Source organism: Xiphophorus maculatus, chromosome 5 (assembly GCF_002775205.1).
Source record: "Xiphophorus maculatus strain JP 163 A chromosome 5, X_maculatus-5.0-male, whole genome shotgun sequence".
Lineage (NCBI taxonomy): Eukaryota > Metazoa > Chordata > Actinopteri > Cyprinodontiformes > Poeciliidae > Xiphophorus > Xiphophorus maculatus.
This window is the reverse complement of record NC_036447.1, coordinates 25,955,834-25,975,294: the sequence shown is the minus strand read 5'-3', so window position 1 is coordinate 25,975,294 and position 19,461 is coordinate 25,955,834. Positions and strand designations below refer to the sequence as shown.

Genomic DNA, 19,461 nt, shown 5'->3' with positions numbered 1-19,461 from the left:
AAAAAAAAAGAAGTCGTTATTGCCTTTCTTAAGCTACTGTTTAGAAATATTCCCTTTTATAATTCTGGTTTCTTACTTTAGTACCGCCATCATAACAACATAAGATTATTTATTGTTTTTTTTTTTTTTATGATTTTGCACGTCAGGTTAAAAAACAAACAAACCAACAACAACAAAAAAAACTGACGCATTGTAACACTACAAAATTGTGTAACGAAAAACTCTACTCTCAGGCAAGTCTTTAGAATATACAGACACCTTAAGACATATTTGGTAGAACTATGTTTTAATGGAATAGTGTAAACTATTAATTACTATTTAATATATAACTATTTTATAACTATTTACCTACTATTAATTAATTATTTATCCAGTTTTCTACATTCCTTGCAGAATCTCTTGAACTTTTCCATGTTTGGTCGTGTTACAAAACGCAAACTTCGATGTATTTTATTGAAAGTCAGTGTGTTTGGCCAAGGTGAATCGCGGCGTGATTTTCAAAATGTTTTATGGATAAAAATTGAAAAAAAAAAAAAAGTAGGGTTAACTTTTAGACATACCTTCCAGGTCAACACTTTTTTGCTGCATTTACAGCTAAGGAGCACCTTTGCACGCAAAAAGACTGACCTTTTTGCCTCAGCAGGACTTAGACTGAACCATTGTACTACACTGGACTACGTTATATTGCTTATGTTCATGCTAGAAGGTGAACTTATGCTACAATTTCAAATATTTGGCCTCTAATTTCAGCTACCTAGTCCCTGCTAAAAAAGAAAAGAAAGAAAGAAGAAAAACCTCCTCTCAGCATGCTGTTGCCTTGTTAACCACCATGTTTTATAGTGGAAATTTCTTCCACTTGTTTGGATATAAGGAACAGATTTAGTTGTCAAAGCTTAACAGGAACTGCCTTCAAACAGGAGGCGCGTCTTTCTTTGCTAATTGAAAATAAAATGCCAGTTGCAAAACCAGAATGTGAGGTCAAACAGGAAGTCATGCTTCAGACCTGCACCATTACAATCGTGAGATGGTGGAACATATTACTTTCCATGTACTTTCCCCAAATAAAACATGAGTGTAAAGCCTTCAAAAACTTCCTAGAATTTTGTGAAAGAAAAGTTGAGAGGACATAATCTGTCTTGTCCTGAGTGAAAGTTTGATAAATAACTTGATATCTTTCTTTTTTTTTTTTTTTAGAACATATTAACTCCTGGGATTTACAAATATCATTTCTGTCCAGATTCGTGTGTTTCTGCTCAGAGGAAACCGTCAGCCATCCCCACCGACGGTGATGTAGCAGGGCAGAATATCATCTCTCCTGAGCAGGGGGGAAAAAAACACCTGACATGAGCAAGTGGGCCACAGCAGAACAAAAGAAACTGGTGCAGAGATAACAACCACAGTAAGAGAGGAGCGCGTCTAAAAATAGATCCATTACGCAGTGGCGCCCTCAAGTCTTCCTGGTGTCGTCAGCTTAGGAATCCAGGAATAAAACATGACTTCTTCTCTTCCTGTAATACAAAGAATTCCACCAGCACTAATCTCCCCCAAATCAACGTTTCCTACCACCTAAACCCTTTGTAGAAATTTGTGCACATAGATGGTGATACTTAAGCTGAACGTCAACCAAAATCAATCATTTCTGGGCTTCTAGTTCTAATGCAGTAACAGCAGCATTATTTGTAGAGTGTAGGCAAGCTGTATTGACTCCTCTGGTTACTGCGGTGTGAAACACCTTAGGAATAAACTCATATTTCCTTAACACTTGTTTTTACACTTCAGTGGTTTGTAACGTCATTAATTTGTACAATATGCTTTTGAGAACACATATTTGAATTTGGATCCCGTGAACCAATTAGCCAAATGTGTTTGATCATGATCTTCTGAGAGACCTAAGACAAACCATTATCAATATTCATTGGCGATTTTGTTTAAAACCTCAGTGTTCTCAAAAATAATTAGGATGCCACGCACCCGAGGTTCCAGCCCCACGGCATCACAGACTCTCCCCCGTACATCACAGTGGGCATTAACACATACACACATATTTGTTGTCTTGTTTACGCAGAACCCAACTTGAAATGACTCAGAGGAGTTACGCAAACCTCATATGTTTACGTAATGGGAAGACAATAAATAAAAAGGTCTTTATTCGCCCCAGCTGTTGCTCACAAACACTTGGTAAACAAGTACAGTCTAATTGTTATTATGGAGACAAGGTGGCTCTGTTTGCTGCAGTTCTCCAACACTGAACTTTCAAGATTATCCGTCCTGTTCACTGCTAGGTGTGACAGGATAAACTAGGGTCTGTGTGCACCCTAGTTGGTAGAAATTGGCTACTGTGTCACATTATGGTTATATTCCTGGGTAAAAGATTGTTAAGGGGTTAAACTGCTACTACAAGTGTTATGACTAAATAATGACTTAGTTTATAAAGCACTTTCAAACAATGTGCTCAAAAGTTACTAGTAGATAAAGTAAAAACAATGCGGAATAAAACAATACTGTTAGAAAACAATACAATTTAAAACAGAATTATGGCACACAGAATAAAGTGAATGAGTGGGTCTTTAACGTAGCTTTAAATACCTCTACAAAGCATGCCTGCATAATTTTAGCGACGTTGATAAAAGGACCTTATTCATACATCAAGTCTAACCATGCGGGCGAGTTCTTTACCTTCTCAAAGCAACTTACGACAGTCGTCAATTTTCAGGGTGATTTTGGGACAAATAGTGATATTTTAGAGGGACACTGACCATCGAATCTGTCTTTTCATTACTAAGAAGCAGGGAATTATTATTAGATTGTCAGGCACTAGTTTGATGGACGTACATCTAGTTTTGTCAAGTCAGCAACGCTTCCGATGGTTAAAAGCGAATATAGCTGCAGGTCATCGGTACAGCAGAGAACCTAGAAAGAGACAAAGAGGCAGAAGTCAGAGAGAAAACAGCAGTGGGGCCATGTGCAGACCCTTGATGGACCCCATGCCTATCAGCACATCTCCGAGCGCTCATTTTTAAAAACTCACATTCGCAGCTCTCCCAGACTGATTTCCCGGCAGAACTTAAATCTAGCAGCAGCTGCTTCTGTGGAGTGGTTTGATTTAAAAGGAGACTGAAAAAGTTGCCTTTAAGCTGCTTACCGGCCCACCTGTCAACAAACAATCTGTTCGAGCCATTCAAAGACTTTGGTTGAGAAAGAGTGTGAGAGTGTAAGATGGGCCTAAAGTCAGCGAGTGACTCAAACGCCAATCCAAGGTTGTTCAAAATTGATAGCACCACCACAGATTAAAATGAAAAAGTGCCTTTGACGAGTTTAAAACAATTGCGTTTTGCCCAAATGAATAAATTCGTCCAGTTGTAAGATTATGCTGCTGCAATAAAAGATTAAATTAGCCGTTGGCTTTTTATGCAACGTTAGCTGGACTGTAAACAAATGCGTCTGTTTCTGCAAATACATGCGTGACTGCATAAAAATTTAAACACCTTTCCATTTTCTAAGGTTATTTTTATTTCCCCCTCACTTCTGGTAAAAATTACTAGAAAGCTACAGCTGGGGTAACTGTTGCAACAGCATCCGTGTTACTGGTGTGGTTGCTGGTAGTGCGCTGTGGCTTTTCAGAACTATTTTTATTGAATCAAACGAAGGGCTTTCAGAGCAGAGCGTGACTCATTGAAACGCCAATAAAGTCGGTCACCATAGCAGAAAAATAATCAGCTGCAACTGATTAGAGGCAATTGCTCCTTTGTAAATTTGTATGCAAGCAAGTTTCCAATTCCTGTTAATTATATGCATTGATGGAAATATGCACTGCAAAACCGGTTGGAAAAAAAAAGAAAAAAGAAGACAAAATAAGTAGGGATACAGAGATAAGATGAACCTCGAAACTCTCTGAAATTCTGCTGTTGTTTCTAAAAGTCTTTATTGTTTCCCATGTTTCCTCCTTCAGTGTCTGCCAGTAAATGCCATGTTTCTGCAACTAGGTCAACTCCCGGCCCTACCAACCAGTGTTTGTTCTTCAGAGAGAAACACAGCTTGGAGAAGAAACAGGCCCCACCCTGCTTCTGTGTGTTCACACACTGCGCCGCACATTTGGCCGCAGGCAGAGGCGGTGCAAGGATAATAACACACAACACCGTCTCTATGGTAAACGCCTGGCTGCAGACCTAAAGTCAAAGGCTTCGCTTTCGCACATCACATGCAATGTAAGTCTCCAAAATCTACCGCTCCAGGGAAAAAGAATTTTCAAGCCTTTCCACAAAATAAAGCATTTTATTTCCAATCATTTTTTTCTGTCCACAATGTGGATTAAAGATGTATCTGCTCTTGATCCACATTTTTTACAACGTATGCGCAGAAGCATTAAGGTGTAGTGTGGCGTTTGAGTTCAGCATTTTTGTTTTTATCATATGCGAGTTCACAAGTACTGCTGTCTGAGAGGTTTCCATGGCTGCAACTTCTTTTTTCTTCCTTTTTCCAACACTGAACAATTGCTTAATGCTTGTGCTGCTTCTTGGTGGTGCATGATTTTTAAAGCTCGCATAAAGAAAAGAAAAAAAAAAAACCCCAAAACAAAACATGGAATTAATCTGCATACTTTGCAGTTTGATTTTCATAGACAGTCTCTCTGCTGGTTGAACTATTTGGAAATAAATCACAAAGTTAGTCACAAAGGAAGTAAAAAATGGTTTTAAAGGGTCAAGCTTGGGAGGTGCTGGTGTCTATGTCCAGCTAATGTTCCAGGCGAGAGACGGGGTACACCCTGGACAGGCCGCCGGTCTGTCGGAGGGCAACACAGAGACACACACACCTAGGGAGAATTTAGAGAGACCAATTTACCTAACAGTCATGTTTTTGGACTGTGGGAGGAAGCCGGAGAACCCAAAGAGAACATGCAAACTCCGTGCAGAAAGACCCCGGGCCGGGAATCGAACCCAGGACCTTCTTGCTGCAAAGCAACAGTGCTACCAACTGCGCCACAGTGCAGCCCATCTCTGCTTCCATAAACCCGAATTAAAAATACAAAAAATGCTAATCAGGATGAATCTTCAGAACCTGACTGCATGCTAATGAGGCAATGTACCATTTGACTGAGGTGAGGTTGACTATACACTAGCACAACAACCACTGAAGGCTGGAGTTTGAGACCCATGACGTAAAAAAAAAAAAAAAAGAAAAATAGAATTGGAAAGTTCAATGAAACATGTGACATTAAAAAAATGAGCGTCTTGTGCACTCGATAAAAGCAGCCTGGGGTCCCCTTTGCTGACTTAGCGTTCTTAAATGATTTATTTTTCCGATAGAGGCGAACGAAGGCAGACTCGCCAGACTCGTACTCCTTGAACCCAGCCGTTTCGCTGCCTGGTTACCTTTTATTTACACCGGCGACAACTCCAAATATGGAGCTCAGATGACGCCATCACTGTTGCTGTGAGCGTCCTCCGGGGAGGGGAGAGCGCGCGCGCACTGGCCGGGAGGAGGAGGGCTCAGCTCTGCGTCACGGCTTTTCCACTGAGCGCGCGACGTTTTACTACCGGATAGTACATATAAGGAAACCGTGTGTCTGTGTGTGTTATTCTGCGTGTGTTTTTCTGTGGCAAGTGTGTGTGTGAGAGAGAGAGGGACAGAGTGACATGGCGCAGCGTGTGTGTGTGTTTGACAGAGAAAGAAAGTCCCCGCAGTAACTGGAGACACGTTTTTCTTTTCTCCCACGTAAATTCTTCGAACCGCTGGCTGGGTTTTCACCAGAATGTAAACACTGACTGACATCATTTCTTTATGGTGCATATCCGAAAGAGGAACTCGTACTTAAAACACATTGCAAAGGATAATAATGATAATAATAATAATAATAATACAATTCAAATTATGATTTTTAATGTTATTAGTATTGTTAATATTAAAATCCTAATTGTTATTGTCTCTATTATTAATTATTATTATTGTTGTCGTTATTATTATCAATAATAATAAATATTATACATGTATTATTATTATTATTGTTGTTGTTAATAATAAATGAATAAATTATAACATGCCTTATTTAGACTGCGGTTAAATGTGTATTAGAAGAAGTGAATTAGGCAATACAGTAACTTTCTATACGCGTGTATAGAACTTCATATGATAATATAATATAATGTCATTTCGTGAATAGCGTGAATTAAGTACAATATTTCAACACAGGCTAATATCTTCTCAATACAAAGCTGCATCTGCATCATCTCTCAAAATCGCGAAGGGAGGAAATGAAGAAGGGAGAGGAAAAATGGCTGATGATGCAACCTTACTGAATTTAATTAAATTAGTCAGCTCTAGCAAAAAAAAAAAAATCTAAATAATGACACGGATTAAGTGTGAGAGAAAATCGTCAGACGGAACAGATGGTGTGTCTGAGTAGGTGTGTGTGTGTGTGTGTGTGTGTGTGTGTGTGTGTGTGTGTGTGTGTGTGTGTGTGTGTGTGTGTGTGTGTGTGCGCGCGCCTGGGGGGTGTAGCCACAGCAGGTGTGGGAGGCGCCTGCTTGTCACTAACTGAGGAATGAAGTCCACTTTACGTCATAGACTTAATAAAACGCCGCCCTACTACTCGGGTACTCTCATTTCTCCGAGCACCACAGAAGACCGACTGGTGAACAACAGAAGATCGAACTCCGATATAGATTAGAAACTGAGAAGTGAAGTGATATTTAGAGCCAAAACAACCATCACTGCCTTTGATACAAGTGTTAAACCGTGCGTAATTACGAGTGTATATATATATATATATATATAGGCTATATATAGAAATCAAACAATGAATGCCACAACAGCAATGGAAGTCAACATCGAAGCCAGGCGGATACTGGCCGTGTCGATAAGTAAGCTGTACGCCTCTCGGACTCAGAGAGGGGGACTGAGGCTCCACCGGAGCCTCCTGCTGTCCTTGGTCATGAAGTCTGCCCGGGACATCTACCACTCCTCCCGGGAGAGCGAGGCGCCGAGCGGAGGGCTGTCAGCTCCGGAGGAGGCGATGGACACCAGCTCCAGCCCGGTGCTGCCGGAGCCGCAGCCGGAGCCCCTGTCGGACAGAAACTCCTCAGAGACTGCCACAGAGGAGTCGGACAGTAAGGTGGATGACTATGATTTTGACATTGTCGAAGAAAAAGAGAACCTGAGCCCGGCGAGGCAGTCCAGGAAACGCCGGGGCAAAGCGTCGGCGGCGCCCGACTTCCTTCCCAGCAAGAGGGCGAGGCTAGAGCCCGGGGAGGAGAGGTATGACGCTCCGTTGGCCAGCTGTCGCGTCGGGGCTGGAGAGTCCCTGGCCACTTTGTCTCTGAATCAAGTCATACCTGCCTTCTGAAAGAAAGAGACAAACTAGCCTCTTGTTGGACTGTTTGAAATCGAGTGATTGTCAACTCCGTGTAAGCGCCGAGCTGACCTACATCAGCAGTCCCGGGACAAAGGGATTACAGGTGCCACGGAAGGAGTTGTCGGCCAAACTCGGTGCGCCTGCCGGGGCAGGTAAAAGCCCCGAAGAAAGACGGAGAAAGAGAACGAGGAAGGAGGCCAGAGGTCTGGAAAGTTTGAGGAAGAAACTGAAGGGGGGGGAAGTTGTGGTTTGCGATGCCTCTTGTTTCCCTATGACTCATCTTCAGTTCAATGACTCCAAAACAAGTGGCAGCTGCTGAGTCAGACCGTGTGTTTGTGAATCAGCAGCAGCAGCAGGGTGCTCATCAGAAGAAGCAGAAGCGGTGAGCCGCTGACCACAGGTCGACCCGTGCAGAAACGCAAGAGGCCAGACCCGAAATTCAGGGAATTTCTCCCCCCCTGCCTTCATGACGGGAAACCCAACGCGAACACTGAAAGAGGAAGGGCAGCCGAGGCTCATTCAGCTGCTCTTGTGGACTTCGTGAAACCAATACTACTGCTGCTGGACTGTCCTACATCCTGCATTCATATGGTGCTCTAACAAACCGGGCTCGTGCACGTCGGACTTTCAACACGTGACCCCGTTTGGACATTTTTTTTATTTTGTTTTTACTGTGATTCATCTTGCTCATGTCTGACCCTTGAAATACCATGACCTCACATGTCAAGCTGCTTCATAATTATGTGATGAAATCAATGTTTATGTTTTGTAATAAACTTGTCGAAAGACTAACCGTCGCTCGTCTCGATGTCTTCATTTCATCTCAAAACGATTAGATGGAGGAGCTGCGAGATTTCCCGGTGTTCCACTTTTTTTTTTTTTTTTGCGAGACCACACAGCTCACAGGGTTAATCCTTTATTAGAGGGTGGAGGCTGGCACGACTCGGCACCAGGAATGACTCGGTGCTGTTAATCTCCTGCTTACTAAAAGACTTCCCCTCGCAAACAGCTTCCCCTCGGCGTGTCGTTTCCTGCGGATTAGGAAGGAATTCGGAATCACATCCTTCCTTCCCAATATGATCTCACCCTGATTTATTACGGGGGTAAGAGAGAGAGAGAGAGAGAGAGATAGGGGGGGGGGGTATTAAAGTTATGCAACGTTCCGTCAGAGCAGCTTGTGGACCAAACGCCACTGCTGGGGGGGAGAAAAAGAGCCATAAAGTTAGCAGGTGGTGTTTACAGCCCGAGGCCGTCTCCATCATCCACTTCCTGCCCGCCGCCTCCAGTCTTCACCCTGAAACTGGTGGATGGTAATTATGGCGTCGGTCTGGTTGGCCCGGTTGCTCAGGTTATCGTCATTAACTGCAGGGAAAATACGTTTTTTTTTTTTTGTCCGTATGCTTTTAAGGCAGCAATTAAAAATGAAATTGGCACCAAATCCCGAACAGCTTACGTTTTTAAGCAAAATACAAAAACTTGTATGTAAGTTAGGTCATTTGTGATGTAGCGTAATTAAAGTTAGTGGATATTGTAAAAGCTTATTGAAATTTACTAAATACCTAGACAGATAAACATTTGTTTAAAAGTTAGAGCTAAGCTAACATTATTTAGCACTGCATCCTTACTAAATACTTTTCAACTCTTGGCTATCTAGTCTTTTTTTTTTTCCTGCGTGACTTGTTCCCTGCACCATTCAATTTGATCACATTCATTCATGGACTTCTTTGTTTCTTATTTGCTTATGCGTGTTGATTTTCTGGAGTTTGTCAAAAAATATAGAGTCAATAACCGTGTTCAAAAAAATCCATTTGTGGAGAAGAAGTCGGGCATTTTCCCTGCTGCATAATCATAAGAGTGTCATCAGCAACTTTGTTTCCGCTGTGGAGCTTCAACAGCAGCAGCCGCAGCTGAAACAAAGTGCTGAACATCTGCAATAAGTAAGAGAAAAGAAGGCATAAAAACAAATGACAAAGCTAATTTAAAAACTCAATTCAAAACACAATAAAACCAGATCAAATCAATACAGCATTAAACACGAACAGAACGCCCTTCCTGTCCTGATGTCTTCAACTCCTCAGATTTCCCTTCGAGTCACATCAATGAGCAAAACTGACTGACTGAAAACAACTCCTGTTTTGATAAGGCTACGCCCACACAGATGTTGTTTACGTAAATCTTCCAGCTCTATCACTCCCTGGCTAAAGCATTCAAAAACAAAAGGCCGGGATCTGGGTCAAACCATCTGGGCGCTCAGCCCTGCGATGTTTGCTTTTGAAATCCATCGAAATCCCTCTTCAAGCTGCAGGGAACGCGATGGCGTTCGTCAGTCTGCCGATCAAAAACGAAAGAAAATCGTCAAAACAACAAGATTGGCTTAAGATTGTTGTGACCTGTGTTACTAAAGTGAGAAGAAGAAGAAGAAGAAGAAGAAGAAGAAGAAAATGTGAGAAAAACCAAGGCTTAGCCCTGGCCCTGAACAGTCACGGTTAGTCACGAACGCTACATCATCCAAACAGTCACATTCTTCATCACAGAGGAATTAAGAGGATAAAAGTCGCTGGTGTTAGTCACCCTCCCTCTCACATTTTTCATGAAGCCATAAAACCTACAAGCCCCTTCCTGTTTGAAGCGCTCTTGCATTCAGTCGCCAGGAGGCCTCGGATGCACGATGCTCACATCGATTTGGCAAATCGATGTGCCTCAACTGCTCCTCGGGGAGCTGCTCGTCTCGCAGCTCCAAGTCGTTCGCGGCCAGACTCGACAGAAGCGGTGCGCGGTGTTCAGAAAACAACGTGTCCCTGGAAGACGAAGGAGCTCCATCCAATCAAACGTCATTGTGTTTTGAAAAGAGGCCCACTGTGGACGAGTTCAGCGTCTCCCTCTGGTTTCATGGAATGATCAGTTCATGAACCCAGGTGAAAATGTTCCTTGCAGGAAAGATGATGGGGATTTGTTATTTTTTCTTCCATCTCGGGATGCTTCAGCAAGAAAACAAAAAGCCTCTCTCATATGTTCTCTGCATAGTCTTACTGAAACACTTCACAGATTTGTCACTTTCCTCTGTCTATTACCTGGCTTGGTAATTGTACACTTCTTACTGCTGCAGCTCCTAGTAACAAAAAAGCTTCTCATCTGCTTTAGGCTTTAACAAGCTAAAGCAGACAATCACTAAATATGTGATTGTTTTTTTGGTTTTTTTCAGGGGTGTGAAAATATTCAATACACATTTATTTTGAAAGGATTCAGAAGAACCGCAGACTATTCCTGCCTACATATTCAAATAGTTACAGTGCCTGACGACAGCGTTTGTCCCGTTTGAATCTTTTCACATTTTGTTCCGTCACATCTGCAAACGTTGAGCGTTTTTTATTTGGTTTACATGTTAAAGACAAACAGAAAGCGGCACGCTACTATAAAGTGGTGAGAAAAGGTTGCATGGTTTATAGATTAAAAAAATAAATAAAAATGCAAAAACTCCCACCCGGAAATAAAACCCAAAACACCCAGTAGCATTCGGAGGCCTTGGAATTGGTGATTACTAGACACAAACTGTGTGTAATGCTGTATGAATGTTGCTCTTCTGTCAAGGCCTCAGAAGTTTCTCAGAGAACATTCGGCGATAAAAAGCAGAATGAAGACCAAGAAAGCAGCAATAGGGTTAGGGATGAAGTTGTAGAGGAGTTTCAAGCAGAGTGAGGTTCTACAGTACATTGTCTCATCAAACACTGTCCAACCAAAAAGTAAATACAGGTAATATTTAAAACTTCAAGAGTCCGTCCGTCCGTCCCTCCGCTTTATCTGGGGTCGGGTCGCAGGGGTAGCACCCTAAGAAGGGAGGCCCAGACTTCTCTCTCCCCAGCCACTTGTTCCAGCTCCTCAGGGGGAATCCCGAGGCGTTCCCAGGCCAGCCGAGAGACATCGTCCCTCCAGCGTGTCCTGGCTCTTCCCAGGGGCCTCCTCCCGGTGGGACGTGCCCAGAACACCTCACCAGGGAGGCGTCCAGGCCACGCCTTCAGCAAGCAATTGTTTCTTAATAGACGAGGGTCCACACCCAAAGAGAATGACCTGGAGAAATGTCCAACACAACTTTTACAGGAAGCCCTAACATCAGCGCCACATCCTGCACTGCCACCCTCATGTCTGAATGCTCACAACTGAGCGGAATAATTTCACCTCCCTTTGTGATTCACACATTGTTAGGCGATGATTAGAGGCGGCTTCCAGCATTTGTGACGGAAATGTTTGGTGAAAGAAGCTTTAGGTCTGCAAAACCGTAAAATAGCTGGAAATCGTAGTTTTGGAGCGAACAATGCATTTTCTTGGCAACAGATTGTAGCTGCAGATAAATTCCACATGTGCTGCCAAAGAAAACATTCATGCACACAAGGTGATGCAACATTAGCAAACTCATAATGTAAGAAGCGTCTCAGGACATTGGAGACGTTTTAAGTGAACAATCTGTTTGTAAAGATGCAGTAAAAAAAAAGAAAAGATTTCCTCTAGAGAGACAAAAACGTCTGACTGACCTCTGTAGGCTTTTCATTCATAATGTGGAGTTATAATGTACAATATAATAATTGATTGTTGCACAAACATATTCAAAATTTAAGGTTCTAATAGAAATTCACAATGCACATTTTCCTATCCTTTTTGTTCATTTCAAATTTTCTGGATTATCATAAAATATATATATATATATATATATATATATATATACGGGGAAAAACAACCCTCCAACATCCCCCTGCATAGGAAAAATATTCTTCTCCTAAATTCTTGTTGCGTTTTCAACAGAGATGTTTCCAGCAACAAATTCCCAGCCCAGATCCTGCAACAGAGAGGCTGGGGGGAGGGCGGCATGATTAAGATGCAGAGAGCAGAGGCCAGACAGTCGCAGTGACGTGGAGCCCTGACAGCTTCGGAGCTAAAAAAAGAACAGGACCGGAAATGTCACAGGATGCGTGCATTCATCCATCCATCCACCGCCGTGGTCCTGCCTGCGATGGAGGCAGATGAACAGAGTGACGAACAGAGGAGCTGGGTGCAGATGTGCGTAGGTGCAGACACATTTTAGCGCTGCATTAGATCGGCAATCTTATGCAACAAAACCTTTTTTTTTTTTTATTTGAAAGAGGCGTTAAAATGTAAACAAATGATGCATATTAAAAGGCAGCACAAAGGAGCACAAGCCATGAGGTCACAACATATCTTGCCATGGTTATTTGTTCAGAAGCAAATTATTTATGAGGTGGTCTTAAAATTGTGTCTGTTGTGGCAACTGTATAAAAATTACTGGATAGCTAGAGTAACGTTGTAGAAGAGTTATCCTTAGAGACGCAGCTGCTCAAAGTGAATCCATTTGAATTTCCTGGCTGTTTTTTATTTTTTAATAAACATTAAAAGTAGCTCTCTATTCCTCTGGGTCTCAAATTCTGTTAGAATAAAACCAAATGATTTTCAGTTCAAATACATGGGAACCACCAATAAAATCAAGAATCGTATTTCATGTCAATCAACTGATGTATGTCTGCTACCAATGATCTAAAATGAAACAAAATACCACAAAAAGAACATTTAAAAACGTTAATCTACGCTAATTAAAAAGTTAAGCGCTATCCTGAGCTATTGAAGGTCGAGCCTAAAGGAAGGGTTTTATTGGGTGAATTTTGATGCACGACCCCGTATTAATATCTGTATCGGTCCCAATATTGAAAAAAATCCTAAATCAGCAATTGGTAACAATGAGCCCGATCTATTCAGTCTACTTCTAAACTCATAATTGCACTTTCTGAACCATTTGAATGTTGTTTTTTTAACATGTTTTACCAAGGTAGCCAACTTGTTGTTTTGGTCAGTTTCAGCTCATTACCTATTTTACATTGACTGTTATGCTCCTATTTGCACTGACTGAACAAATTAAAGTTGTGTTGTTTTTATGTGCTTGACCAAGCTGGTGAAGATACTGATGTATTTGAGTGCGCTGTACTGCTGCAGTTAGCAAGCGAATTTGTAATTCAGCAACTTTTCCAACATAGCTGACTGGGCACTGAGTCATCGCTCCACATCTTACTGAGGTGAAAAGAAGGTGATAAAAACACCGTCAATCTTCACCAGTGCAGACAGAGAGTCTGCATAGTGCAGCATGAGATCAAGTGTTTTTACTGCGTCGCTGCTGCAACGTTTCAGTAGCATTGTGAAATTTTGTAGCAATTCCTACGTACAGTATGTATTGCATCTCTTAAAAATTCATATACGCTAACGAAGCTCGGCTAGCTAGGTTTATGTCTTAACCTTTTAGTGTTTAAATCAACTTGCGTTCAGTTTGCACGAATGTTACCTTATTAACATCACTGAGTTAAAAATGTCATTTTTTCTGACAGAAAACGTAAATCTAAAAGACTTTTTGTGAATGTGTGACCTTGACCTTATTGTGAGATTCAATGATCATGAAGTTGTATCGTTGACTTGTGTGTTTATCTGGGGAAGGAGAGGAAGTTGCCAGCATTGTTGTTTGGAGATAATACGTGAGAATGGTGTTTGTGAATCATTTCATGTTTTCTTTTGGTAGAAGGAAAACATCGTGTACTTTCTACCCAATGTAAACGGTAGAAGGTAAACGATGATGCTGATGTCCACGTGGGAGTGTATTTGACTGCGTGCGGCCGCTGCGGAGCTGGCAGACAGGAAGTGATGCACTGATGCCGAGAGGCGGCTGAAAATGTAGGGGGATACTATTTTAGGACCGAGCTGCAGAAGGACGGGGCTCATGAAACATCTGATTGTGTGTGTGTGTGTGTGTGTGTGTGAATGGTGTCGTGGGCAGTCTAATGGCTCGAGGTAATGCTTTTAGTGACCTTCCAGCTCAGATAATTTTATCTTTTCAGCCAAATCAAATTGAACATGCTTGCGTGTTTTCGTGCTCTTAGCGTGGGTTGACTGTATGTTTGAGTGGGTGCGGAGCGGACAGGTCAGCGGCAGCATGCACACAGAACAGGAGGAGGACATATTGATTCAGTAATTATTAAAAGAAGGGGGTTCGATGAATAAAGTAGGAATGGGGAGGGGATGCCACAGAGGTGAGAGCCGAGGGGAACGTGTAGAAGGCTGCGCATGAATGTGCAGGTGAGACGCATTCATCCACAGACTGTTCTCAACAGTGACGTAGCGCAAAACAGGAGGCAGGGTCAATTTCTTTGCAAAATTATTTACATTTGCATCTTGTAAAACTTCTGTTACTTGCCTAAAACTCAACCAGCCAGAAGAGCAGCCCTTAAAATAACGATATTCACCATTTCATGTGGCTTGTTTTACAGTTAAAGGGGCAGAATTATGTTAAATTGACATTACATGAGCTTTACTTAACGTAATGTTTTTCCCTCATCAGAAACATACCCGGAGTGTTGCTTTGCTTCTTTCATGCATGCTTGAGAAATCCTTTAGTCTCCCGTTTTTCAGCTGTGCAAAGAGCCTGCATGGAGTTAGCCCCGCCTTCAATGATGAAGCTGCAGTTTCCGAGCTTCCGCCTCACAGAGCACCACTCTCCACTCAGCTCCTTCAGACTAGCCAGCAGCAATTACCAAACACTTGGTGGAACTGCTGAGCTCATCATGCAAACTAATTCTCAGTGCAACGCTGCTAAAAACTTTGCTAAACCGTTAGCAGGGGAGCCATGGAATGACTTCCTGAAGGCAGCGTTTCAGAAAGAGGAGTTTTTAATTTAGAAATTGCATTGAACTGTTACATGCAATAGAATTAAGTTTGTCAAACTTACTTATTTACGTTTGTTTAACAAGACATCTAAATGAACTTAGCATATTTCCTTGGATAAACTTAATTCGACGCATGTACCAAATTAACAGTTTTGTTTAAGTTCTCCATTGTTTCTTTTTTATTTTAGGGCGCCTTCAGGTTCAGATTCACTTTATTTTGGCAAATTAACAACACTACAAAAAAGAAAACTAAACAAAATACTACTTTACAACCAACAATTTACCAAACATGAAACAGGCTGAAGCCAAAGGTTATGCTTGCCTACCCTATTTAACAGCCTACAGCTTCTCCATTTAAATTCAAACATGAGTTCAAACGGCGTCCTGATGTCTGTAAAATAACTACAGATACTTAAATACTCCCATCTAAAAAACACGTGGAGAAAAGTAACATTTCCAGCTGCTTCCATTCTCTGATGCTGTGTTTTATGCAACCACTGAAGGACCAAACGTAGTACTGATGTTGCTTAAAGCTACAAATGGCGGCGCGCACAGACACAGTGGCTTTCAGCTCTCTTGGCAACCGGAAAAGTTGCGCATACAAACGGGCGGATTTTCTGAAAATGTGCAGGAACTTTGGCAGCTTAATTTTAATTTATCAGTTAATTTTTTAAATCATTTTCTTTTTTTTAACCCCTCCAGGGGGTCTTTTGTGGGCTCTAGTGTCCCTTATATGATAGTAGGCTGACAGGAAACGGGGAAGACATGCGGCAAATATCGTCGGGTCTGGGAGTCGAACCCGCGACGGCCGCACCGAGGACTCAAGGCCTCCAAATATGGGTCGCGCTAACCACTACGGCACGCCCTAAAATCTTTTTCTTTTATATACTTAGCCATTAATTATTCATTTGTCAATTTCCATGGCGGCGTTGCAGGGACGCAACAGCTTTCAACCCTCTTAACAGCCGGACAAGTCAAACATAATTGTGGAGCAGTTTTGCTGGAGACGGGACATTGATGTCATGTTGATGCGACAAGTGGCTTCCACCGGACTCGTTTCATCCGCAGGTGATGTCGGGACCGCCAGGATCCACGTGGATTATGGTCGGACTCGGAGAGAATCGTCGGTGTTTTGAGCAACATTAATAGAAACGATGAGGCTGGGGAGTTCTGCAGAGGAGGACGCTCATGAACCATCTTTCCAGAACCTGCTCCTGCTGCTCCGACTCGTCACAAACGCCGGATCCACCATCAACAGGCTGAAGAGCAGCTCCTTGAAATCTCCAGCTCTCGATCGTCCTGCCCACTATAGACACTATTTCCCCCCCAGATCACACAAAGTCTTATATGTTTAGACTGTTTGTTTATAAATGCCATAAGAACAGCTGTACTACTAATTTTGTTGTACAGTTCACTCTACAGTAACAATAAATCAAATCATAATCAAATAAATTAAAATAATACTGGCGGCTAAGAGGTGAAGCAGAATTTATACTTACCTCCGCTCTGGCAGAATTCAGGTGTTTGGAGTTTTTTTCCTCATCTTTAATTTGCAGAAGGCTGGGTTCATCACATGCGCTTTTTAATTCCCCCGGTAGGGTGCCAGTTCATTAGATCTTCAAGCTCCTGCTCTCATGCAACACTTCTTTCTCCTCAAAGAACAAATTGCCATATAAATCTCCACCTTTTGAGCTCGTATTTAAGGTGGAGCTATCACTACTTTTTTCTTGACTTGACTGCATCATACAGTTGGTATGATACAATAAAATATTTGCAACTTTTTGATTTCTTTCTTTTATCCATTTTTACATTCTTTAACTTTGGGTATAGAAATGAAAACAACTACACTATAATTAACATGGCTGAGCATAGCTGAAAAGGAGAAAGTGTACAAATGCTGAAATATGCATCTTTAAGTTCAGTTTATTGTCCAGTCCAAATCATTTAGAATGCCCTCTAAATGTTTAGCAGCGGCTAAAATTAGCTCATGACATTATGAAAAACATAATTTCCTCATAATGAACAATAATACCAGCTGTTCAAGTCTTCTAGGAACCTGTGAAGACTGCCGGCAACACCACAAAAATGCTGCCATGTCTGATCCTAAACGTGCAAAGAGTGTTCAGGGGTTGGACAAAAGAAGCAGACTGAAGGGTGGGTATAATGCATTCTCTCTGGTTTATTCTGGTTCGTTAGGAAGAATTCAGTTTTAAATTACAAAATGCACTTTTAGAAACAGCAGGATAGAGAAAGAAACCGAGGAAGAGAAAGAGATGGTCAGAGAAAGGGAGAAAAAGAAGGGACTTCATAGCCAGAATAAATGGGAATAACATCACCAGATTCAGGTTCAGGCAACTCTTTACTCTCAAAGGGAATTGTTTTTCATCAAAGAAAAGCTATGTATGCATTGCGCCGCTATTTAAAATCCTCTGTTCTTTTTTTTTTTTTTCCCCACCCCCCTCCTAAGGTTAGTTAAAGTCTCATCTAACTTTGTTGCCCCCACGGTTTACCCCCCCTCCCCAGTGAAAGAACTGGCAAATATAACAAACAAACATTCTTTGATTTCATCACCAAAATCATTTCCATTTTTTGTCATTGTTTTTTTTTAATTATATATTTTTGTTCTTTTTTTTTTTGCAAAGATTTTTCACATTTTTTGTTTTTAAAAATAGAAGAAAAAGAAACACATTGCTCTTAGAAACATCTATCTCTATATATATATATATAATTTTTTTTTACATATATATCCTTTTTTCTTTATATTTAATTTCTTTTTTTTTTAGTTCCTGAAGTTGATTTGTTAATCCCACATAGTGGCATGCACATTGCACATGCAAATCTGTAATTAAATACTTCTTTTTTATCTTAAATTGCCATGTATGCTCGTATATTTCTTTCCCCACCACATCCCCCCCTAACTTGCTGAATGAATCCTGTATGGTTTTTCTAGTGTGGCACTGGTTCGGTTTCTACTGGCCCGAGCGTTGGATGGTATGCTTTAAAATGAGATGGATGCTTCGCAGTTGCTTCAGGGAGTTCCTCCTGCACAAGAAACACTACTTTGTGCTCGAGTCCTTTGAAATGTTTGACCACTTGCAGGAAACTGTTCACCTGAAACCTGTGTTTATTCAATTCTCTCTCAAAATTTGTATGTTTTGAACAATTTCCTCTGGAAGATTTTCACTTTTTTTTTTTTTTTCTAGCTTAGCATCATTTTTGGTGGATTTTGGCTATCAAACTATTTTCTTTAAAAAGTTTATTCCTCAGTTTACCTAAAAATATTGGAAGACAAAACATGCCAAGTCTGATAGTGTCACGAACGGGAAAACGAATAAATATGATCTGTTGTTCAAAACATTTGGCACTTTCCAGTATTTTCTTTCTTTTTTTTTAAAATAGATCTGCCTGCGGCGTCTCTGAGAATGAAGTGCCGAGGACAAAATCCCCGAAGCAACTAGACTCGGCTGAGCTCGTGGAAACAAGCGGAGAAGACAAGATTAAGGATGAAAGACGTAGAGAGAGAAATGGAAATGGAGAGGGGGCTCTTCAGAGAGGCGGAGGCGACAGGAGGAGACACTGTGAACGTCCGTGTAAGGTTTATGCAGCCAAACTTGTTGCTTCAGAGATCAGATTAGAAGTATTAACCTTCAGGCCTTGTACACATGTAGCTGGATCTCTATTAAAAATAGAATATCTCATGTTGTTCAAAAAAACATTGTACACACGGGATCCGTTTCAGAAAAGTTTTCAGCCACACAAATGAGCTCAGATCCAAACGTGAGCGTTGTTTTCACATGCCAAACACATAGGGGGCAGTGTAGCGCAAAGCTAAAACCTACATCAGCCAATCAGATTGCTTCAAAACAACCTGTTGGGAATTAAACATGGCGGCAGGAAGTTGGACGGATGTGTATGTTGGACTACTTTTAAATAGCGTATTAGAATATAAAGACAAGAAAACACAAGACGAAACACAAATAGGAAGTTTTCTCAAATCTCCATTTTGGAGTTTTTATAAATACTTTTTGATATTAGATTTTTTGTGTGGGTGAAAGGCCAGTTTGCATAAAGATGTATTCATTTTCCTACATTTCCAGCTACGTCTGGGCTAGGACTTTATTTCAAATAAGTGCAAGGCAGTTTGCAAAAAAATCAATAAACAATATAAATGCCTGCTACATGTAGCTGAAGAAATTTTCAAAACAAAAAAATAATTAAAATGTTTTTTTTTTATATATAGAAACATTTCTGAATCCTAGAGCCCCAAAAATGCAGGTAAATAAACCAATTCCCACATTTATCAGCTCTAAAGCATTTTTTGGCTCCATAAAGTGCAAGAAACACACAGTCATGTTTCAGACACACAAAACCCTCACAGAGAAATCACACCCACACAGACAGGCA

At 41.3% G+C, this 19,461-nt stretch overlaps 1 protein-coding gene across 1 annotated transcript; it reads left to right on the top strand.

Moving 5' to 3' along the window:
- The first annotated feature begins 6,580 nt into the window (after positions 1-6,580).
- ier2 (immediate early response 2) lies at positions 6,581-8,145 on the top strand. The gene has a single exon (XM_014469299.2). It carries the CDS (start codon positions 6,794-6,796, stop codon positions 7,337-7,339), a length of 546 nt encoding a protein of 181 aa, XP_014324785.1. The 5' UTR covers positions 6,581-6,793; the 3' UTR covers positions 7,340-8,145.
- Positions 8,146-19,461: the final 11,316 nt, after the last annotated feature.